The sequence below is a fragment of the Alligator mississippiensis genome, chromosome 2, assembly GCF_030867095.1.
Source record: "Alligator mississippiensis isolate rAllMis1 chromosome 2, rAllMis1, whole genome shotgun sequence".
Taxonomy (NCBI): Eukaryota; Metazoa; Chordata; order Crocodylia; family Alligatoridae; genus Alligator; species Alligator mississippiensis.
In genome coordinates, this window is record NC_081825.1 from 253,759,326 (window position 1) to 253,781,978 (window position 22,653).

The following is a 22,653-nucleotide window of genomic DNA, read 5'->3' on the forward strand; positions in this document are numbered from 1 at the left end:
AGAATAAAAAAATCATGGAATCATAGAGGTTATGTGGGAGGTTTTTTAATCCAACCCCATGTTCAGGACAGGTTAATTCCTATCTAAGCCAGATAAATGTTTGTCTAATTGTACTTAAAAATTTCCATTGACAGAGGGTAGGGACAGACAGAACACTTAGTTTTAAATGATGTTTAAACAAGTGTTCACACATGAAAGACGCGTGCCCCTGGAGGCTGGGGGGCATGGTGACTGCCCGTAGGCAGCGGCGGTGGTGTCGGCAACAGGGATGTGGTGGCTCCTAGTGGGGAGCTCCCACAGGTGGCTGTGGTGGTAGCAGGGTTGGTGGTAGTGGTGAGTGCCGACTGGCAATCAGCTACCACCTGCAGACACTGCCAACACTGCTGGCAGCGTCGCAGGAGGTACACCGCCAATCTCAGGGGGTGCATGTGCACCCGCATGCCTCCCCTACATGTCGCCAATGTGTCCACATGCACAAGCCAATTTAGAATGGTTTAAACCTCCTGGAACATTCAAAAATATACCTTGATAATTGGGTATTATTTTGAAACTGTCCTCCTTGAACTGATTCAGTGTTGTGTGTGGACACTGAGGGTTTTTTTTCTGACTAGATTCATAGATTCATAGATGTTAGGGTCGGAAGGGACCTCAATAGATCATCGAGTCCGACCCCCTGCATAAGCAGGAAAGAGTGCTGGGTCTAGATGACCCCAGCTAGATACTCATCTAACCTCCTCTTGAAGACCCCCAGGGTAGGGGAGAGCACCACCTCCCTTGGGAGCCCGTTCCAGACCTTGGCCACTCGAACTGTGAAGAAGTTCTTCCTAATGTCCAATCTAAATCTGCTCTCTGCTAGCTTGTGGCCATTATTTCTTGTAACCGCCGGGGGCGCCTTGGTGAATAAATCCTCACCAATTCCCTTCTGTGCCCCCGTGATGAACTTATAGGCAGCCACAAGGTCGCCTCTCAACCTTCTCTTGCGGAGGCTGAAAAGGTCCAGTTTCTCTAGTCTCTCCTCGTAGGGCTTGGTCTGCAGGCCCTTGACCATACGAGTTGCCCTTCTCTGGACCCTCTCCAGGTTATCCGCATCCTTCTTGAAGTGTGGCGCCCAGAATTGCACGCAGTACTCCAACTGCGGTCTGACCAGCGCCCATAGAGGGGAAGTATCACCTCCCTGGACCTATTCGTCATGCATCTGCTGATGCACGATAAAGTGCCATTGGCTTTTCTGATGGCTTCGTCACACTGCCGGCTCATGTTCATCTTGGAGTCCACTAGGACTCCAAAATCCCTTTCCACCTCTGTGCCACCCAGCAGGTCATTCCCTAGGCTGTAGGTGTGCTGGACATTTTTGTGCATTTTGTGCTGGACTACTGTTTGTTCAGTCTTCCATGCCAGTGGTTCTCAGCCTTTTTTGTACCAGGACCCATTTGTAAACATCAATGGCCAGTCCTGACCCAGTGCCCCTCATTCCTAACCTGCTGGTCCCCCACCCACCAGTGTGTGGGCCACGGGATGGGTGTGTGGGGGAGGTGGGTGTGGGATATGGGAGGCTCCAAGCAGCCCCTTGCAAACTGGAACTCTGCCTGCCTGCAAGGGAAAACCCACAATTTCCCAAACTTTTCTCCTTCAAAGGAGAATACATTTTTAAAGTTTGATCTATTTTTAAAGTTTGTTCACGACCCTTTCGTATATTCTTGTGACCCACTTTTGGATCGTGACCCACAGGTTGAAAAACGCTGCTCTAGGCATCCCACACTATACTGCTCTCCACTGACTCCCTAACTCCAGCACAGCAACTAGCTATTTTGATATGCAGCCAGAACTCTACTGCCTCAACCTATATTGCCTGCACTTGACTCAGTCTGTGTTGTCCCAGGCTGATTTGGGCTGGGGGAGGGTGGTCAGGCCAGGCATGCTTCTGGGCTCCTAGTGTGATGGGCGGTCTGTGGGACTGCCTGTTGTCTGCAGTTTTTAAACCACATTTTCCCCCACCTCTCCTGCAATCCCTGTTTGTCAGTTTCATTCCATTGGTGGCATATGACCAGGCTTCAGGGAATCCCAGTCTGATTTGGGTTAGGAGATAAGTAGGTAGAGGGGTACCCCTGCTTCTGCATCCCTTGGGGGCTGTCTAGAGTCTCTGTAGCTTTTAAACACCACTTTTCTCCAGCCCATTTGTCAATTTTATTCCACTCCTGGCAATTCAGGTGGAGACCTTAGGCAGTCCCCCAGAGCACCCAGCACCCTTGGAACCAGAAGCAGGGGGTCTAGGCAGCACCTTACCCCCTCTTTGCCTGTCACCCAGCACCTGGACACCCTCAGTCAGAGTATCGCCATGCAGATTTTGGTGAAGTGCACGAATGGTCTTTACTAGACTCAGTGTTAGTGAGAAGGGGGATCAACAAGCGGCAGTTGTAAGTAATTAACATCTTCTTTCTCTTCCTTGGTGTTCAATCAGTCAGGGTCTTTCTCCCCTGTTCAGGGAATCCTGGACACGCTTGCTGGGCTGGTGTATTCACTACCTCCCCCTGGTGGTGGTTTAATAGTAACGCCTAAAAGAACCATTGGCAGTGCATGTGTAGACACCTCTAAACTAGGATAATTATGAACTAGTTCCCAATCAGTGACATTTTGGGGTTGGTTCAAGTGTTAGGTCTGTCCATATCCAGAGATTCCACAACCTCTTTAGATAATCTGTTCCAGAGCTTAGCTCCCCTCAGGATGCAGACAGGCATAACACGTGAACCTGTGCAAGAATGTCATTGATTGGGAACCGGTTCACAGTTGTTCCTAGAAAGAAGTGTCCACACATACACTGCTAAGGGTTCTAAGTAAAACCCTCACCTTCTAGGAATTGCACTGCTGCCAAAATGCCAGCAGGGGGTGGTAGAGTACCTAGACCATAGAACTTGTCAGGGGTCAGTGCCCTGAGGTTTCTCAGAATTGTTCTAGAGGGGCAGAAAGATCTGGATTGTGCCGGGGAGTTAGGGTGGAAGGGTTGCCATGTGCTGGGCAGCTGTCTGGACTGGGCTGGGGGACTTGTGGTTCCTAGGGGGCTGGGTGTTCTGACCCCCCATACCTGCCCGACATGTCCCCCTACCCAAGAACTCTCCCCCAACCAAAGAACTTCTGGCTTTTCCAACCACTCAAATACCTTGTATTGTCAGAAATTACATAGAAATGTGCATGTAGGTGGCAACCTGCAGGGTAGGGCTGGCTTCAGGTGGAGGTGGGGGTGGGGGGATGCACAATTAACAGTTAATGGGCTAATTCACTTCACATTGAGCATGGAATTAACAGTCATTCTGTTCCGTTAAGTGCCCACTGTGCAATGGCTCTGTTTCCCCATCACCACCCAGCAATTGACAGGGGTCTGCTGTTACAGGTACAATCACTTACCCACTACAAGCAGTCCGCAAACCCGTCTCCCCCTCCCCCCCGCTTCCTGACCCCAAGAGTCTGTTTGGCTACCCTGCTTGTCCCAAATAAGCATAGGAACCCTGCTCAGGGTCTGTAGCAGGGAAGTGAATTTGACATGGAGACTTCCTGCTCTATCCCTCGGTGGATTATGGTCACTGTAGGCAGTAGATTAGGAAGCAGTACTATTTGGGCAGTAGAGTTCTGGTTTCATCCCAGAGTGGTCCGATTGCCTTGCGTGGGTTTTTGCAGGGTTAGGATGCAGTTTTGGATGCCTGGAGGACTGAACAGATACTAGGCATGGAATGATCTGTATCCACATGTAACATTATACTGGTTCAAGGCTCAAACTAGTACTTGATTTTTCCTAGTGTGCTTTTGAAATGTTCCAGGAAGTTTAAATGTGTCCAAAGTGGCATGCACATCTAGACTCTTGGGGTTTAAAGTGTATATAGAATGTTCTGAGCATTTTGTTCTTTGCACATCCCCAATGTTAGAAACTTCTTCCTAATATCTATCCTAAAACTTCTTTGTTGTAATATAAGCCCATTGCTTCATCCTGTTCCCTGTGAATGCAAAACAATTGCTTATTATTCTCTTTCTGATAACAGCTCTTTGTGTAGTTGAAGATGGTTGTCATATCCCTTCTCCATCTTCTCTTTTCCAGATGAAATCTCTGTTTTATCAGCTTTTCCTCATGTGTCAGGTGTTCAGAATCGAGACTCTTTTTGAGTTGTCCATGTCTTGATGAGATGCCAAAAACTGAACACTACTCCAGGAGAAGTCTCACCTGTACTGAATGGTGTAGAAGAATAATTTCCTGTGATTTTTCTTGCATCTACTACATCCCAACAGCCTTTATACAACAACTAGCAAACTGCCTGTCAAGAATGATGGGGTGGGAGGGAAGCTTGCTAACCCTAACCTCCCATGCAAGTAAAGGTGTGATGGGATCTGAAGCAAAATCTACACAGATGCTCTTCCTGTCATGCCACATTTGCATGGCAGGAGGCATGATTGTGAAATCACACATTAGATTTCATCATGCCTTATTGCTGGTGCAAAGGGATCACGATCCCAGGCTCTCCCTGCACTGGCAAGGAGCAAGCTTCTGTGTCTTGTAGCCCTGTCAGCTGATCTGGACTCCCAGCCATGCAGGCGAGCACCATCCCTGTGACTGGGAATGGTACGCCCCTGTGGCTGGGAGCCTGGATCAGCTGACCATGGCTCCTAACCTCAGCCCGGCAGCACCTGAAAGTTGACCCAGCATAGTTCTTGGCACCAAACATGGAGGAGCTGGTTGTAGCAAAGACAGGTATTCAAGAATAGTAGTTTGTGAAATGTTAGCGTGTGCTAATGGTTTCTGTTTTGTAATCATCTCAGGTTTTCTTTATTTCTTTCATAAAAGCTGTAGCAAATATTTTAAAAAATAAATATTTTCATATGTTTGGAATTTTGTTTGTAACCATTTATATGCATTCACAAATTTAAAATTTGATATATTGAAAAATACTATTGAACTGCAGAAAAGAGTTTGTCACAAAGTGTAAACTGAGCTGAGTGAATACTAATTTGATAAAAATTATGCACGTGGCCTGGAGGCACCTACAGGGAAAAAAATATGGCCTGTCAACCAATTTGAGTTTCACACTCTTGTTTAAGGTAATTAATGGAAGTTATTGAACAGTACTGGACCTAGAATGGTATTCCCCCCCTAGAACTTCATACCTCCTGAGTTCGATGTTGAGCCATTGATGGATTCTCTTTGACCCCAATGATCGAACCAGTTATCCAGCAAAGTTATAGTAGTTTCATCTAGATCAGTGGTTCCCAACCTTTTTTGCTGTGGCCCCTGCTAGGAGTGGAGTGTGGCAGTGGCAGCCTGGGGGCAGGGCAGAGGAGCTCCTGACAAGTGGGGTGACTCGTCCTTTGTGTACAGCTCTGCTGGTATTGTCCCCGTGATCCTCATTTGGGTTGCAACCTGAGGTTGGGAACTGCTGATCTAGGTAATATTTACTTTTAAGGCTATCATGGAAGACAGTGTTAAAAGCCTTGTTAAACGTCCATGCATCACATCCACAAGCCCTCTCCCCTTGTCCTAGAAAGAGATCAGGTTGTTTGGAAATTATTTTTTCTTGAGAAGTTCATGTTGGCTGTAATTTATCATCTTGTTACCCATAAGGTGCTTACAAATTGGCTGATTATTGATATACATACACCTCCCAGCCATCCTGTATATGTGATATGATATATAAAGTAATGTTGTAGCTCTGATGGTCCAGAAAATATGGAAGGCAAAGGTTTTTGCGGGTGATCTCTTTCGTTGGACAAACTGCATGGCTGGAGTAGACTGGGATGAGCTTACAAAAGCAGTGCATTCTTCAGGTGAAGAAGATACAACTGGAAAAAGGCATATATAGTGCCCATCTTTAAGAAAAGGAAGGAGGACCTGGGGAACTACGGACTGGTTAGCCTAACTTCAGTTCCTGGAAAACTCATGGAGCAAGTCCTCAAGGAATCAGTTTCTAAGCACTTGGAGGAGGAGGAGGTGATTGGGAACAGTCAGCATGGATTCACCAAGAGCAAGTCATGCCTGAACACGGCATTATCTTCTGTGATGAGATGACTTGCTCTGTGGATGAGAGGAGAGCAGTGGACATGATATACCAGGGGCAGGCAATGTTTTGGCTTGAGTGCCGAAAAAACTGTAGTGTCTACCTTGGTACCGGAGTGCCAGCATGCCAGAAAAGCAAAACTGGGGCAGGGGGTACATGACAGGACACAGTGCATATTAACATAGTTAATGATCATAAATGTTGCTTTTTTTAAAGGGTAAATACTAGGGCTGTGTGAAATGGAAGCATTCCGTTTCGACCAGCGTTTCGACATTTCGACAGAACAGTGTTTCGTTTTGACTTATGTTTCGAGTCAAAACATCTGTTCCGTTTCGTTCTTTTGAAACATTTTGCCATTTCGACCCTGTTTTGATGTTTTGCCCATAGGATATAATGGGGAAGGTCGAAACAAGCTATAACTTTGTCATTTCTGGCCGGATTTTGATGAAACTTGGAGGAATGGTAGCCCCTTCTGGGGGCATGACACGTGCCAAGTTTAAATAAGATAAGTACAGAGGGTTCAGAGAAACAGCACCCCAATGTGTTGAGGGAAAAACTCATGTCATAGTTTCATAGGGTTATTCATAGATTCATAGATGTTAGGGTTGGAAGGGACCTCAACAGATCATCGAGTCCGACCCCCTGCATAAGCAGGAAAGAGTGCTGGGTCTAGATGACCCCAGCTAGATACTCATCTAACCTCCTCTTGAAGACCCCCAGGGTAGGGGAGAGCACCACCTCCCTTGGGAGCCCGTTCCAGACCCTGGCCACTCGAACTGTGAAGAAGTTCTTCCTAATGTCCAATCTAAATCTGCTCTCTGCTAGCTTGTGGCCATTATTTCTTGTAACCGCCGGGGGCGCCTTGGTGAATAAATCCTCACCAATTCCCTTCTGTGCCCCCGTGATGAACTTATAGGCAGCCACAAGGTCGCCTCTCAACCTTCTCTTGCGGAGGCTGAAAAGGTCCAGTTTCTCTAGTCTCTCCTCGTAGGGCTTGGTCTGCAGGCCCTTGACCATACGAGTTGCCCTTCTCTGGACCCTCTCCAGGTTATCCGCATCCTTCTTGAAGTGTGGCGCCCAGAATTGCACGCAGTACTCCAACTGCGGTCTGACCAGCGCCCGATAGAGGGGAAGTATCACCTCCCTGGACCTATTCGTCATGCATCTGCTGATGCACGATAAAGTGCCATTGGCTTTTTTGATGGCTTTGTCACACTGCCAGCTCATGTTCATCTTGGAGTCCACTAGGACTCCAAGATCCCTTTCTACCTCTGTGCCACCCAGCAGGTCATTCCCTAGGCTGTAGGTGTGCTGGACATTTTTTCTCCCTAGGTGCAGCACTTTGCATTTCTCCTTGTTGAACTGCATCCTGTTGTTTTCTGCCCACTTGTCCAACCTGTCCAGATCTGCCTGCAGCTGTTTCCTGCCCTCCGGCGTGTCCACTTCTCCCCATAGCTTTGTGTCATCTGCAAACTTGGACAGAGTACATTTGACTCCCTCGTCCAAGTCACTGATGAAGACATTAAAGAGTATCGGTCCAAGGACCGAGCCCTGCGGGACCCCACTGCCCACACCCTTCCAGGGTGATACCGACCCATCCACCACGACTCTTTGGGTGCGACCCTCTAGCCAATTCGCCACCCACCGGACTGTGTAGTCATCCACATCACAGCATCTTAACTTGTTCACCAGTATGGGGTGGGATACCATATCGAAGGCCTTCCTGAAGTCTAAGTATACGACATCCACCCCTCCTCCTGTGTCCAGGCGTTTCGTAACCTGGTCATAGAAAGAGACTAGATTGGTCAGGCACGATCTGCCCGCCACAAACCCATGCTGGTTTCCCCTCAGCATAATTTGCCCTGCCGGGCTCTCACAAAGGTGAGCCTTGATAATTTTTTCAAAGACTTTACCAAGGATGGAGACCTGAGGTTGGAAGGGACCTGAGGAGATCATCTAATCCAACCCTCTGCTGTGGCAGGAAAGAGTACTGGGGTCAAACGACCCCGGCCCGATGTTTGACCAGCCTCCTCTTAAAGACCCCCAGGGTAGGAGCCAGCACCACTTCTTTTGGAAGTTGGTTCCAGGTCCTAGCTGCCCTGACAGTGAAATAGCGCCTCCTAATGTCTAGCCTGCTTGTGTCCATTGTCTTCCGCTAGCTTGTGTCCATTGTTTCTTGTAACTCCTGGGAGTGCTCGGGGGAACAGGGACTCTCCCAATGCCTGCTGGTCCCCCTTGACCAGTTTGTAGACTGCCACTAGATCCCCTCTGAACAGGTTCAGGTCCCTCAGCCTCTCCTCGTAGGCCTGGGGAGGGGGTCAGCAGGCCTGCCCTGCTGACCCCTGATCATACGGGTCGCCTTCCTTTGGACCCTCTCCATAGTGGCCACATCCCTCCTGAAGTGCAGGGCCCGGAACTGGATGCAATACTCCAGCTGCGGCCTGACCAGTGCCACATAAAGGGGGAAAATCACCTCCTTGGACCTGCTTGAGACGCATCTGTGGATGCACGACAAGGTACGGTTGGCCTTCTTGACCTCATTCCCACTTTGTCGGCCCATGTTCATTGTGGCATCAACGATGACTCCAAGATCCTTTTCTGTCTTGACACTGGCAAGAAGGGAGTTCCCCAGCCTGTAGGTGTGCCGCTAGTTCCTCCTCCCCAGGTGCAGTACCCTGCACTTGTCAGTGTTGAACCCATCCTGTTCTCGTCGGCCCACGCCTGTAACCTGTCTAGATCCGCTTGCAGCCTGTTCCTTCCTACTAGCATACCCACTTCACCCCACATCTTAGTGTCATCTGCGAATTTGAACAGGGTGCTTTCTACCCCCTTGCCCAAGTCACTGATGAAGATGTTGAATAGTTCGGGCCCGAGGACCGAGCCCTGGGGAACCAACCCCACAGCCCACATCCCTCCAGGTCGAATAAGACCCATCCACCACCACCCTCTGGGCACGGCCCTCCAGCCAGTTAGTGACCCATCTGACCGTGTAGGCATCAACACCACTGTCTCCTAGTTTCTTACTGAGAATGGGGAGAGAGAGCGTGTCGAAGGCCTTCCTGAAGTCCAGAAAGACTATATCCACTGTGACACCTGCATCCAAGGACTTGGTGACCTGGTCATAGAAGGCCACCAGGTTGATTTGACAAGACCTGCCCCTAATGAACCCATGCTGGTTGCGCCTGAGCATAACTGCTGGCCCTTCCTGGACATGTGCCAGGATAATTCTTTTGAAAAGCTTCCCCAGGACCGAGGTAAGACTCACGGGCCTATAGTTTCCTGGATCCTCCTTCCTCCCTTTTTTGAAGATGGGGACTACATTGGCCCTTTTCCAGTCCTCCGGCACATCGCCCAAGCACCATGAGTGCTCGTAGAGCTGCGCCAGAGGTCCTGCAATGACCCCTGCTAGTTCCTTCAGCACTTTGGGGTGGAGATCATCAGGACCTATGGATTTAAATACATCTAGTCCTTCCAGAAGTTCCCTGACAAGGTCCTCATTAACTCTAGGCCTGGGTGTGCCACCCACAGGGGCCTCAGGGGTGCCAGTGGGGGAGATATCCGGGTCCCTCCTCAGAAATAAGGAGGCAAAGAAATTGTTGAATATGTCAGCTTTACTGTCAGGTGAGATGACCAGATTTCCTAGCGTGTCCTGCAGAGGCCCTACATTACCTGGCACCTTCTTTTGTCCCCCTATGTATTTGAAAAAGGACTTCTTGCTGTCCTTGATCTGGGTCGCTAGTCCCAGCTCCGTTTCCGCCTTGGCCTTCCTGACCGCCCCCCCACGTTCCCAAGCTACCGAGGTATAGCCCTCTCTTGTGATGGCCCCTCCCTTCCAACGGGTGTACGCCTCCTTTTTTGTTTGGAGATGTTCCCGGATGCTTTTGGTGAGCCATGGGGGCCTTTGCGCCCTCTTGCCCCCTTTGACTCGTGTAAGGATTACTTCCCTTTGAGCTTGAAGGATTGTCTCCTTAAGGAACGACCACTCCTCCTGGACACTCAACTCCCTCCTCCTCTGGGACCTCAGTGCATCCCCCACTAGTTTACTCACCTCGTCAAAGTCCGCCCTCCTGAAGTCGAGGGCTGCTGCCTTGCTGGAGGCTTTTGCCACCTTTTGCTGGAGTCCAGCAGACGATGATCGCTATCGCCCAGGTGGTTGAGCACCTACAGACCCCATACCAGGTCATTGCCTGTGGCCAGGACCAAATCCAACAAGGCGTCTCCCCTGGTGGGGCTGTGTACCTCCTGGGTTAGATGGAGGTCCTGTATGTCAGTTAAGAACCTGCGTGAGCGGTCAGACCTGGCTCTCTGCGCCTCCCAGCAGATGTCTGGAAAGTTTAGGTCACCCATGACGACCACATCCTTGGACCTAACTATCTTCGTGAGCTGACTTAAGAATTCCTGGTCTCGATCTTCTCCTTGGTTAGGTGGTCTGTAGTAGACCCCCACCGTTAAGTCCCTTTCTACCTGACCCCCTTGTATTCTAACCCAGAGCACTTCTGTTTGCCCCGCCTCTGACTCAGTGTTACTGTGGATGTGTGTTGCTCCTTGACATAGAGCACCACACTCCTACCCTTCCTGCCTGTCCTATCTTTCCTTTAGAGCCTGTAGCCCTTGACATTCACTGCCCAGTCATACGTTGGGTCCCACCACGTTTCAGTGAGCCCCGCTATGTCTGGGTTGGTGCTGGCTAGCAGGAGGACTAGTTCCTCCTGTTTGTTCCCCATGCTGTGAGCATTAGTATAGAGGCATTTGAGGCCTCCTGAAGATGTCACGTGTATGTGTTAAGCCACAGCAGGGTCAAGACTGCAGGGATGGTAGTCCCTGTTGAGGCAAAAAGACTGCCAAGTTTCAAGGAGACAGGTGCAGGGGGTTTGGAGAAACTGCACCCCAAATCTTGAAAGCAAAACTCATGTCACATGTATGTGTTAAGCTACAACAGGGTCAAAACTGCAGGCTTGCTAGCCCCTGCTGAGGCCACAAAGCCTGCCAAGTTTCAAGGAGATAGGTACAGGGGTTTGGGGGGAACTGCACCTTAAGCTGTGGACAAGCAAAACTCATGACATGGGTGACACTGTATGTGTTAAGGCACAGCAGGGTGAAAGCTGCAGGCCTGCTAGCCCGTGCTGTGACCACGAAGCCTGCCAGCTGTTGAGGAGATAGGTGTGGGGGCTTCTGGGTTCTGGGGCCCTGCCCCTCTAGCTGCTGACAGGCAAAACTAGTGTCATAGGTGCTTGTGCAACTGTGTCTGTCTTGGGGCACAGGGAATGGGAAACTACTGCAGGCCTGGCTGCTAGGCCCTGCTGCGGCCTCTAAGCCTGCCAGCTGTCAAGGGAATAGGTGCCAGGGGGGTTCTGGGTTTTGGGGTCCTGTACCTCTGGCCACAGGCAGGCAAAACTCATGTCAGGTAGCAGGACTGAAGATCCCCCATCACTTGCCACCACAGACCTGGGGGTAATTATTGACCACGCTATGAACACGAGCCGGCAGTGCGATGCTGTAGCCAGCAGGGCCAACAATATGCTGGCATGCATCAACTGATGCATCTCCAGCAAAAGTATTGCAAAGAAGTGATTCTCCTTCTGTAATGGTCACAAACTCCTGGAAGATCGTTTCAGGCTCAACATTAGGAAAAAAAACTACTTCACAACTAGGGTGTCCAGACTGTGACCATTACTCCTAGTTTTCCCCAAGGGTGAACAGTTGTTTATGGAGCCCTAGATGTACGCTTCTGATATAGCGGTAAGCTGCTGCCAAGACCCCTGTCAGCCTTCTCTTTTTCAGGCTGAAGAGTCCCAGGTCCCTCAGCCTTTCCTTGTATGGGTTGCTGTGCAAGTCTCTGATCATATGAGTGGCCTTTCTCTGGACTCTCTCAATCTTTACCGTGTCCTTGTTAAGGTGCAGAGCCCAGAACTGGACGCAGGACTCCAGCTGCGATCTCACCAATGCTGAGAAGAGCTGAGTAGAGCAGGAGAATATTTCAGCGCTCCTCTCCAGGAACTGTTGAGTTGAGATTTTTCCCATTTTTTCTTTCTGTTCCATCCTGTGATGGTCTCTTTTTGCAGTGTTTTAAAAAAAATGACTATGAAACAAAGAACGGTGTAATCACTTCTTTAAACTAGTATTTAGTCTTTCTTCTGTCTTGGTATCATCAGTAGAGATGCTGAGATAACAGGGCTGTCTTAATTTTCCAGGGCCCTCACCATGTTGCTAAAATAGCAACTGCATTCTTTGTCAGTTTTAAGAGACTTGGTAAGCACTTGTTTTGGATGGTATACAAATACAGCATTCAGCATTTGGTAGAGAGTTAGATTAGATGACCCTTGAGGTCCCATCCTACCCTATGATTGTATAACTACGGCATTTTTGGAGCTACAACTACCACTGCAGCCTGATGTGCAACAGTAGAAACAGTTTGCAATAAGCCAACTGAGGCATAATGAATGATATAATTGGTAAATGAAGGATGCCAGATGTTGCAGGCATTCACTGCTTATCGTGGAATAGCAGTGTTTACCTATGAAATGATCCTAGTGCTCTATGCTTGGATCAGAAAACAAATCTAGGCTCTTAGCAGCTGTACTTTTGCATATGCAGATATAGGGTGAACTTGGCCTAGCCGTCTAGTTCAGAGAGGAGAGATGCTTTGATAGAGAAACTGGTGGCACTCATCCTCTGTAAACTTGCAAACTGATTATCATCAGTCAGTGGGTAATCAGTTTGGGATTGGAAAATGTACAGTGGGTAGTCATCATCTTGGGGTGCAAGTCTGTTGAACATGCCCTGCTATACAGGATTGCTCTTCTGGGTAAAAAATTGGAGTAACTCAATTCATTGGGCTTCTGTAAATGTGGTGAGATGATACATAGCATATCCATACCAGTGCTATCCCCTCTGCTTCTGAGTGCATTAGTAGAATCACAGTACTTTTCTGTAAATATGCAAGTGCTGGTTATTCACCAAGGACATTTCATTGACATCATTCATGTGTGCTCAAGAAAGATGCCTCAGTGTCTTCAACTTTAGGGATACTGGATTTTTTGAAAAGCAGCACCAGAAATTTTTCGTGAACCAGAAATTTGCACGGTGGGGTGGGTTTGCAGTGCCAAATGCGATTCCCAGAAACCCAGCTTATCCTTTGTTTTCCCAGTTCATGATTCTAAGCTGTGCATAACGTTGGGTACCTGGACAACAACGGAGCAGGTGCAGCATGAGAAAGCTGTGTGCATTTGGCAGATTAAAGGGAAAGTAGAGGTGTTTAATGGCTAGCCTGGATCTCAGTATGTCAAATATTCTTGTTGCTGTTGCTTGTTGTGTTTTACATACTCTTTGTGAGGCTGATGGCAGTGTGAAGGAAGAAGCAAAATGACTGTTGCTTTTGAGCAGTTTGACAAGAGGGAAATTAATTACTAGAGCACATTGAGACACTTTATGGCTGTGGTGAAGCCTTAGGAATACACTTTAACTGTAGCTAAAACAAGAGAAGTAAATCCCAGTTTTCACAAAATAGAACATTTCAGCAATAAATAATCATGTTTCTGAAGAAAGTAGGCAAGGTGTTGGCTGCTTTAAGCTGCATTGCAGGTTGCATATATCTGTGTGTATTTGTACTCAGCTATTGTCTTGTCCACTGAGGGACAGTGGAAATGATATGTTATAGGAAAGATGGTATCTGGAGAATGAAGGGGTGAAGTATGCCTCTAGGCTTCAGAAAAAGAGTTGTCCACAGTTAGTGGCTGGCAGGGATGTAAACTGGATATTTTGCTCCATAAACCTTGCAAGCATAAATGTGGTGCCTGGGAGGCTGCATGATTGTGCACTTTTCAGTGCATCTGTCAGCCTTCTGTCTTTCTTCCAGACTGTGTTCCCCCCTCCATCATCTCTGGACTCAGAACCTTTAAATAGTTTGAGTCCATGTCCTTGCTTGTCTCCTTCTTTATCATGGTTAGGTTTTCAACAGGATGGAGGACGTAGCCCTCTGTATGCATTGGTATGTATTGTGGTCAATACATGGGGTTACACTTGAAACCCTCGACTGTGGAGGTACGTTAGTAAAGACTACTAAATGCATTACAAACACTGGTATATGGCTATTATGGATATTTTGCTTCTGAGAGTGAAAAAGGCCCCGTGCAAGTAAGTTGAATAGCTTGAGTTTGCCCAGACTCAGATGTTGCTGCGCTCTTCACAGAGATGCTCATTGCAGAGCAACGTGTCTCTTTGCAGTGGGAGAAACAAAGCGGCACTTCCTAGAAATGTGCTGCCAACAATCAAAAACCACTTGCTTGAAAATTTCAGTGAAATCAGTGCGAGAGGATGCTAATGATATCCAGGTCAAACTAAAACAGAAGATCAATTATTAGAAAAGAGTGGTTATCTCCAGCTAGTTCTGAGAGTCAGCCCAGATCAATCCTCATGTGCCAGCAACTATTTCTACCTCTTTTCTGTATCCAAGCACAACATGCAAGTAATTTGATTTGTACTTGTGCTTTTGAATTGAAAACCAAAATATTTTGACTAGAAAACTTGCATCTGACAGGCATATGACAGTATTTCTGCAAAATCATGTAATTTGAATGCCCAGTTAGAGATTTCTTTCAAGCATTCTTTCGTATTTTCAAAATATTTAATTTGAATGATTGACTGGTAATTTGTGTTTAGTTTTTAGTTTTGAATGTATTGAATTTATTTGCGTTGTGTTTTTAAAGTATTTATCTTCCTGCAAAAGGTTTTAGTTTGAATGTATCAAAGCTTTTGCTAAAATTTATATTTGGGAATGCTTTATGGTCACTTAAAATATTTTTTCTTTCATTTGTTGTCAATTATTGCCAGTGCATGCTTTTAAAATAAAGCAGCTACTTTTAAGACAGAATTCCTTTGTTCCCCACTTGGATACATTGACCACTATTTTTAGAGAGGGAGGGAAGGGTTGAGGGGATATGCAGTATGCATTAAATTATATCTAGCTGAGCCTCCTTCCTGCTCTTTGAGGGGTTTCTCTAGATTTTTGGTTATGTCTCAAAAAGCTAATTCCTAGATGGAGGTTTTGCATCTTCCCTGTCCCTTTGCTCAGTGATCTCTTTGTCACTTTTTCCAGTTCTGACTTGCCTTCCTTTGGACTTCATTGTGTGCTCACCATCACTTCGTGGGCTGTTGGTCGTGTCTGAGCTCAGATTGGCATTGGTTTTTGTACAGTAGCTGTAGCCCCTAATTTCCAGCCCCCTCTTTTTTTCTTTTGGTAGAATTATTGCAGTTTTCTTTCCCTTCTTTGGCATTGGAGTGAACAGCATTCCTGTTTGACTTGAATTTTTGCATCTCCTCTGCAAAGTCCAAGTAAACATCTCTGTTCTTTTGGGAGTTCTACACTGCTTCTTTCCCCCCACATCCAAAAGAGATCCTAAAAAGCAGCACAAAGTTTAGCTGGAGTTTTAGCAGTAGATTTCTGTGTAGCCACATGTGCCTTCTCACACAGCTTAGGCTAAGAGGGAGTGAGTCATTCCCAAGACAGTGGTTTTTAGAGAGGGTGGACTTCAAGTCACTGTCACCTTTGGGTACAGGGTTATTGTGAGATTGTTGCTGGAGAACTCTTTGTTCTGTTACAGGCAGCTCAGCAGCTACACAGGCAATTTTTTGTTGGTGGAGGAGGGCGAATCAAGGGCTTATATTCCTTTGGGAGGGTATTTAAGAATATGGATGGGTCGTATAATGATTGCTCTAATATCAGCAGATACAGATATATGCTGTTGTAATTTAATTATTACCTCTACACGGCGCTGTTTAAAGAGCAGCAATTTAACTCAGGCCCCCTCTACGCATGCAGGTAAAGGCGCAATGGGATCTAATGCATGGTTCACACAATAGCACCTCTTGCTGTGCTACATGTTCATGGCAGTAGGTGTGATTGTGGAATCATGCATTAGATTCCATTATGCCTTACTGCTGGTGTAGGGGGAGTCCAATCCTAGGGCAGTTGTGGGGTCTCAGCCGTGCAAGGACCCCACGCACTCCTGAGGCAGGGGGATTGTGGCAGCTGTGATCTCCCAAGCTTGGGGTCTGTGAAACTCCCGCGGCTGGAAGATTGTGGCAGCCATGATCTCCCAGACTCGGGGCTGCATGATACCCCTGGGCCTGGGGGATGTGGTAGCCACAGTCTCCCAGGCTTAGGGGTACATGAAACCCCAGGGACTGGAGAACCATGGCTGTGATGATCTCTCAGACTCAGGGGTGTGTGAAACCCCTGGGGCTGGGGAAATGTGACTGCTGTGATCTCCTAGTCCCAGGGGTATGTGAAACTCCCAGGTCTTGGGGAATCATGGCTGCCACATCCACTAGGCCCCAGAGGGTTTCATGTAGTTCAGGCACCCAGTATCCACAGCTACAGGACTCCGGGTCACCATGCTGTTGCGACTCAGAGTTGGCAGCTGCTGCAGCTGACCCAGATGCAGGACTCCTAGCCCTGGCTGGGCATATTGCACCCCTGCAGTTGGGAGCCCTGTCAGCTGATGGGCCCCCCAGCTGCAGGGGAGACCCTGCTACACATGCAAATTAAAGCTTGATAGTAACCAGCTATAAAGTTGGTACACATTTTTGAGGTCTAACTTTATAGCTGGTTGCAGCTTTTTATGGCATGATAGCTACTTCACACATGTCGCTGGTTTTAAGGTAATTACTCAATTAGCAAGTTAATTGCACAATACTTATAGCATGGAGAGGCAGCCTAAATGAATAACTGTTGGATCAAACAAATGTAGTGGTTACATTGTAACAACTGATCTGATGTGTGTTCCTGAGCAATAGCTCTTTCTCCCCCTTCAGAGTTGTTATGCTTACTCGTAGGTTTATCAATAGCACTCAAAATCAAATGTGAATATATGCAAAGCCTGACCAACAGATAGCGAATTGTACCAGTAAACTGCTGTAGTCTGAAAAAAGTTTACGGTTGAGAACCCACAATCATGCAGATTGTCGCTTTGAAAATATAGAAAGGTATGGGTATTGGAGAGGGTGAAAAAAGGGGGATCCTGTTGCTGGTTTGTGTAAAAACCTGCATCTCAAAGGATATGTATAGGAATGTGTTCATAGAACAACTGCCTTTTTTTTAAATAACTTTTGTTTCTATTTTAGAAAACTTAATGAGGCCTCTTAAGAATTATGGAATTGAATGGTAAGCATATGTTTTATTTTAAATCAAGCTACTTTACAGATGTACTTAGGATAATTCTATTTAGGATCATGTTGGAAAGTTAAATATTTTCTTTACCATTTCAGCATGTCTATGGGTTTCTTGGTAGAAGAAACTGCACCAGTTGTTTGGAGGGGACTCATGGTCATGTCTGCAATAGAGAAACTGTTGAGGCAGGTAAGAACTTAAATTGTTGTTTGCTTCACAGAAAAAAAAATCAAAATACTTATATTGTAATTTGAGTTTCCAGTTAGGCAGTTATTGAAATAAATGTCCTTGAGGAGTAGTCTTTGGGTATGTGTTGTATGTTTCTTCTAGGTGTTAGATATGTTTTCTGTTATTCACTCCTTTGCATTGTTTTTATGGTGTTGTTTTCAGGCTTCTGAGCAAAAGCAGATATGAGTTTTACCTGTTGTAGGTTATTTTCTTAATATTGTTGGTCATGAAATGGAAAATTTCCAAAAACCAGACATGATAAGAATTGCGTGCCTATCTGCCCTTTGAACATCTAACCCTTAGTAGTCAGTTAAAAGTGTAAATACTGAAGCTGAAGCTTTATTTGTAGTGATTAAAATCCTTCTGAGTATTCCATTCACTTCTACTTAACTACAGTTGGTTTTCAACTCTGTTGAGAATAAGTGATTTGAGTCTCAGGGTAAGGTAAGAGGGAAAGTAATCCTTGTGCTACAGCAGTAGGAGCCAACCTTTTTGGGAGGAGTGCCACAAATTATGCTCCAGGTCCTCCCCGAATGCCACTCCAAACCCCTTCCCATGCCTAATCTGCTGCTCTACTTTTTGCTTTCTGCCCTGATACTCCCTTCTTGATATGCTGTTCTGCTTTCTGCTCCCTGCTGTTGGATCCTTGCCCAACCTGCTGCTCTGCTTTCTGCTCCCTCTCTTGTCTGCTGCTGTGCTACCCTTTCCCTCCCCAATCTGCCATGTGTCACACACAAAGGTTGTCTGTGCCACTTGTGGTACTTGTGCCACAGGTTGGCCATCCCTGTACTATGGTATGCTCCTCAAACATGGCCATTCTAGTGGGCTGCATAAGCTTAAAGTGATTCTCTCCACTCTTCAATGCTCCTTCCCTGCCCCTTTTTTCCCCCATGGCTTTTATTTTGTTAAAATTTTTGCTGTTTTCAAATTTGACTTAAATGGGTATAGAGATCCGATTATAAAAGGACCTATGCATGTCTTGAGGAATTACTTCATGTGCTTGCATTCAGCTAGTGCTGTGGATACTTTGATGGTTGTCGACACGTGAAGACATTATGAAAATTAGTAGATACCATCTTTGTGCAGTGAAGATATTACATTAATAAATTTGCTGGGTTTGACATATGGTAACTAGGTGGATTTTTTTTCTCATTTTGTGTTTTTTTTTATTCCTTGACAGACTTTTATTTTCTCCTCTTATTGAAAAAGAAACTGTGAAGTGTTAATGAGAGAAACAGCTTAAAATGCATTAAAGTTAGATATGTAGTCTTTGGTATATTGACCAAATTGCTTACAGTTAACAAACATTGCAAAGATTTATTGAAGGATATTGCTAGAGTCCTATATGACCTTGGTAAGTTTCTCCAAATCTTTCACACCCTGGCTAAGAGGAAAATGTTTTTTTTCAATCTGTTTCCATCCTAGTACTGTTGATTTCTTCTCTGTTTCTAGTACAGGCTTCACAGTAGCTCTTTGTGATAAATTTTGCCCCAATCAGATAAGCCACGTGTTTGCCAGAATTTAGGGGGAGGATATTTTCTCCATTCTTGGCATTTAAAAATGAGGTTTATCAGTGCCAGTAGCTGGGATAGGTCACCCTATTGCCTTTGTATGCTACATTTAGTCAGGATCACAAAAGCTACAGAACCTAAAACTTCAAAGATGGATTTTGAAGTCAGCACCTGCTGTATTCACATACCAAGCTCTGGGAGACCAAGGTTTTTTTGGCAGTTGCTCGAGTGCTATTACTTCAATCACTGGTATCCCCAAATGGGAAGCAGATGCCAATTTCCTTTTTCAAGGGTGCTGATAATGACATATAATGAGTTGGTCGTTACCTAGCAACCAAAGAAGCAGTTACACTCCAGCAGATCCTGCAGTAGGAATGAGGCAGAATCCCTTGACACTGGGGGCATTAGTGATTTCCCTGACAATGGAATTCACTTTTGAATAAGGGAGGTTTAACAGCTAGTTCCCCTTCCCAACCAAGAATTTGCTTATGTGGGTAGACTAGTCTCTTCATAATCCTGCATAAAATGAAATTGTTGACTTTCCTTCCAGGAAGAAAGAAACTCATAGATCACAGGAAGCACCAGTAGATTCTAACACACAGGTGGTTTTTAGTAAACGACTAATAAATTCTGTGACTTGACACATGCTATTTTAGCGTGTTTAAAGAGTTATAAATCTCCAGACTCAGATAATTACTAGTCAGGTCTCAAGGGTGGATTAACTGCAGGGCTAATAAAGCTGAAGCCAGGGGCATCTAAATTACAGAGGAACCCAGCATCCTATAATATTATTAAAATAGTGGTGTTCCATCATGCATTGGATAATATTGTGATGTTTAAGAGCTCTCAAATGTTTGCCTTTGAGGCCTATATTTTCCTAACCTGCAACTGGTCAGTCTGAACCATTATCTGATGTTTAAAAGGATTAGTTTTTATTTCTAATTTCAGTTCTTTGCAGAAGAATAAATTCTTTCTGGTTGTTTATATTCACACTTCACCTTTTAATAATTACTCATTTTAAAGCAGGTTCTCAAGAAATTGCTCCTTTTCTTCCTTTATCAGCTATGTATAAAAAAAATTAAATTACACTCTTAATCTACATTTATAATATAATATATTAAGTTTAAGGAGTTTTCATCTACTCTGACAAAAAGATAAAATATTAAGTAAAATTTTAAAGATATTTAAGTCTGCTAGTTGCAAGACTGTTCTTGCATTTTATTGCACCAAATAGAGAAGGTTCATAGGTTTTACATAAGAAGACAATATTGCATGCTCTAGTTTAGCACCAGTTTATAGAATATCAAGCCAATTTACTCATTCTGGCATCTAATTTTGCACCATTTAGATGCATTTTTAACCAGTGCTCCCTGCATTCTTAAAGAAATGCAAAACTCTAGAACTCTTTGTTCAGAGATGATACATTTTATTAGACCAAATAAATTGCAAAAAAAGGTTCTTTTTCTGCATGCTTTTGGGCACACATGCCCTTTTTCAGGCTCAGGGAAAATTAAAGATGGTAAAAAGTTCCCATAGGTAGAAACTAAACTTAATTTTTGCACATAGGAAGCTGAAGGTGGAAGTCTGTTCCTCTGGGTCCATGAGAGTGTCTTTGTGAGTTGCTCTTTGATGTGCAGATAAGGCAGGATTTCTTCCCTGGTGGTGTTTGATGGCAGACTGGCAGGGAGGTGTAGAAATCTTTCTTATTCAGCAATGATGTTTAAAACCTAAACTGGCTAAAATTCGGCATCTTCCATGTTTCAGATCTATCCCTGAAATCCTGATAGGGACTTACCTGGTCACATAATCAATTAACAGTCTGAAAGGAATCATCCACCAAGTTGTTATGCATTTTTTGTAGAATGATTTTGTGGCTTATTTCTTGTATTATCACACCATTAGTTGATTGAGTGTGTGGCCAGGTTACAATTTAAGACACAATTGATTGGTTAATCTTGCCTTAAGTGAAACATGTAGCAGGGCCTGAGTTATATATCATTACTGCACTTGAAAAAAAGAAAAGAAACAATAATAATACATAAACAATAAGAAAAATACATAATGTGTTGGGAACCAGTATATTTATATATTCTTATCAGACTAGGGAGGAAAGAGAACTGTTTTCTTGTCCTTGAACCTCTATGTCTATATAACACTCCCATTTAGAAATAATAATATGTAAATTATCTATATGAACTTGTAAAATGATGTCTTACTAGGGCATTATGTTTAGATAATCCAGTAATCAGTAAGATCATTAGATACTTGGTTCTGTGACCTTTAGCCTGTTGTTTTGATTAGTATTACCTCATTGTTTCCTGACTGCTTTCCCCTCTCTCTGTCTGTACACATTTTTTTGTCTGTGCTCTTAAACTTAGATTTTTAACTTTTTGAGTTGCAATGGAAGCATCTACACAAGATGTTTACTATGAAGTTGCCTAATTAGCTCTGCAGTAAATGTCTTAGTGTCTACACATGCAGTGCTATTAGGACGGAGTAAACTAATTAACTCTGCAGCAACGCACATGTAGACACTGACAGGCCTGACTGTGTCACAGGAGTGCTTCAGTCTGGGGGCTGTCTGCCAGCTAGTCCTGCACTGAATCACCCTCATGCCCCAGCCAGCCCCTCTGCAGCACATTGAGCCAGTGCAGAGCAGTCTTGGGTTGGCAGGCTGACCCCGCAGGCCTCCTGCCAGCCGGGGCTGTTTCAACCCAGTTTAATGTGCTGTGGTTTCAGGCCCACATTCAAATGCCATACCCAGGAGGAATAAACTCTGGTGAGGAGGAATAAACTCTGGTGTGATGTGTGCTGGAGTTTATTGCTGCGCATTAATAGCACTTGTAGATGCCCCCAGTGCATAGCACAATGACATCCTCATCCATTACTGGGCCCTGATCCTCAGTGCAATGGTAAGACCAATAATAATTTTTAAAAATCCTTGAGTAAAACCAGGCCTATATAAATATAAATATTTTATTTTATGGCAGATATCTTAACCAAGTTCTTCACAGAAAATATTGAGTACTAACTATATTTCAACAGAGCTAAGAAATGTAATAACTAATACAATATAGCAATCATTTCTTATTGTTGTTGGGGGAAAAATAAAGCAAAGTGAACTCTGATATAGTGAATAATAGAAACTTTGCACACCAGTTTACCATTTATGTTGACATTTTTCTGTTAACATTTTTTATGTCTGCTTCTGTATAAACACCAGTCTCTGATTTGTTGAAATAATTGAAGTATTGAATGACTGAAATACTGACATGATTGAAATACTGAATGGTAAGATTCTACAGTAGGAGTAGTTAACATAGCAATAGTCATGCAATATTTTTAGTCATAATTTATCATAGTAATGATAAATTTTAGTTACTGTATGGTTCCCATGTTTTCAATGCAAGTATCAATAAACATTCTTTTCCTATTATTTTCACATTATAACTAATAGGGCAGACAGTATAGATCTTTCACAAGTCTGGAGTACACCCACAATTATATAACCAGCAATTATTAAATTACTATGGTAATTGCATAGATTAATATGTTACCACAATGTCTTCTATCCAAGAGGAGAGAAGTTAAACCAAACATCTATAGAGCAGTAGAAAACAAGGTCTGTATTTCTTGTTAAATGCAAGAGATTCAAATATCTGCATTTTACAAAAATTGTCTGGTGTGCATGTGTATTTATTAAGGAAAAAAACCA

The 22,653-nt window shown here is 44.9% G+C and overlaps 1 protein-coding gene across 4 annotated transcripts in view; it reads left to right on the forward strand.

The window, feature by feature from the left end:
• NUBPL (NUBP iron-sulfur cluster assembly factor, mitochondrial) overlaps positions 1-22,653 on the forward strand; it is a 220,878-nt gene that overhangs the window by 74,760 nt on the left and 123,465 nt on the right. For all 4 annotated transcript variants that reach the window (XM_019488770.2, XM_006263019.4, XM_059723030.1 and 1 more), the window contains 2 exons: positions 17,154-17,193; positions 17,298-17,388. In XM_019488770.2, the coding sequence (XP_019344315.1) occupies positions 17,154-17,193; positions 17,298-17,388 (131 nt within the window). The remainder of the gene's footprint in view (positions 1-17,153; positions 17,194-17,297; positions 17,389-22,653) is intronic.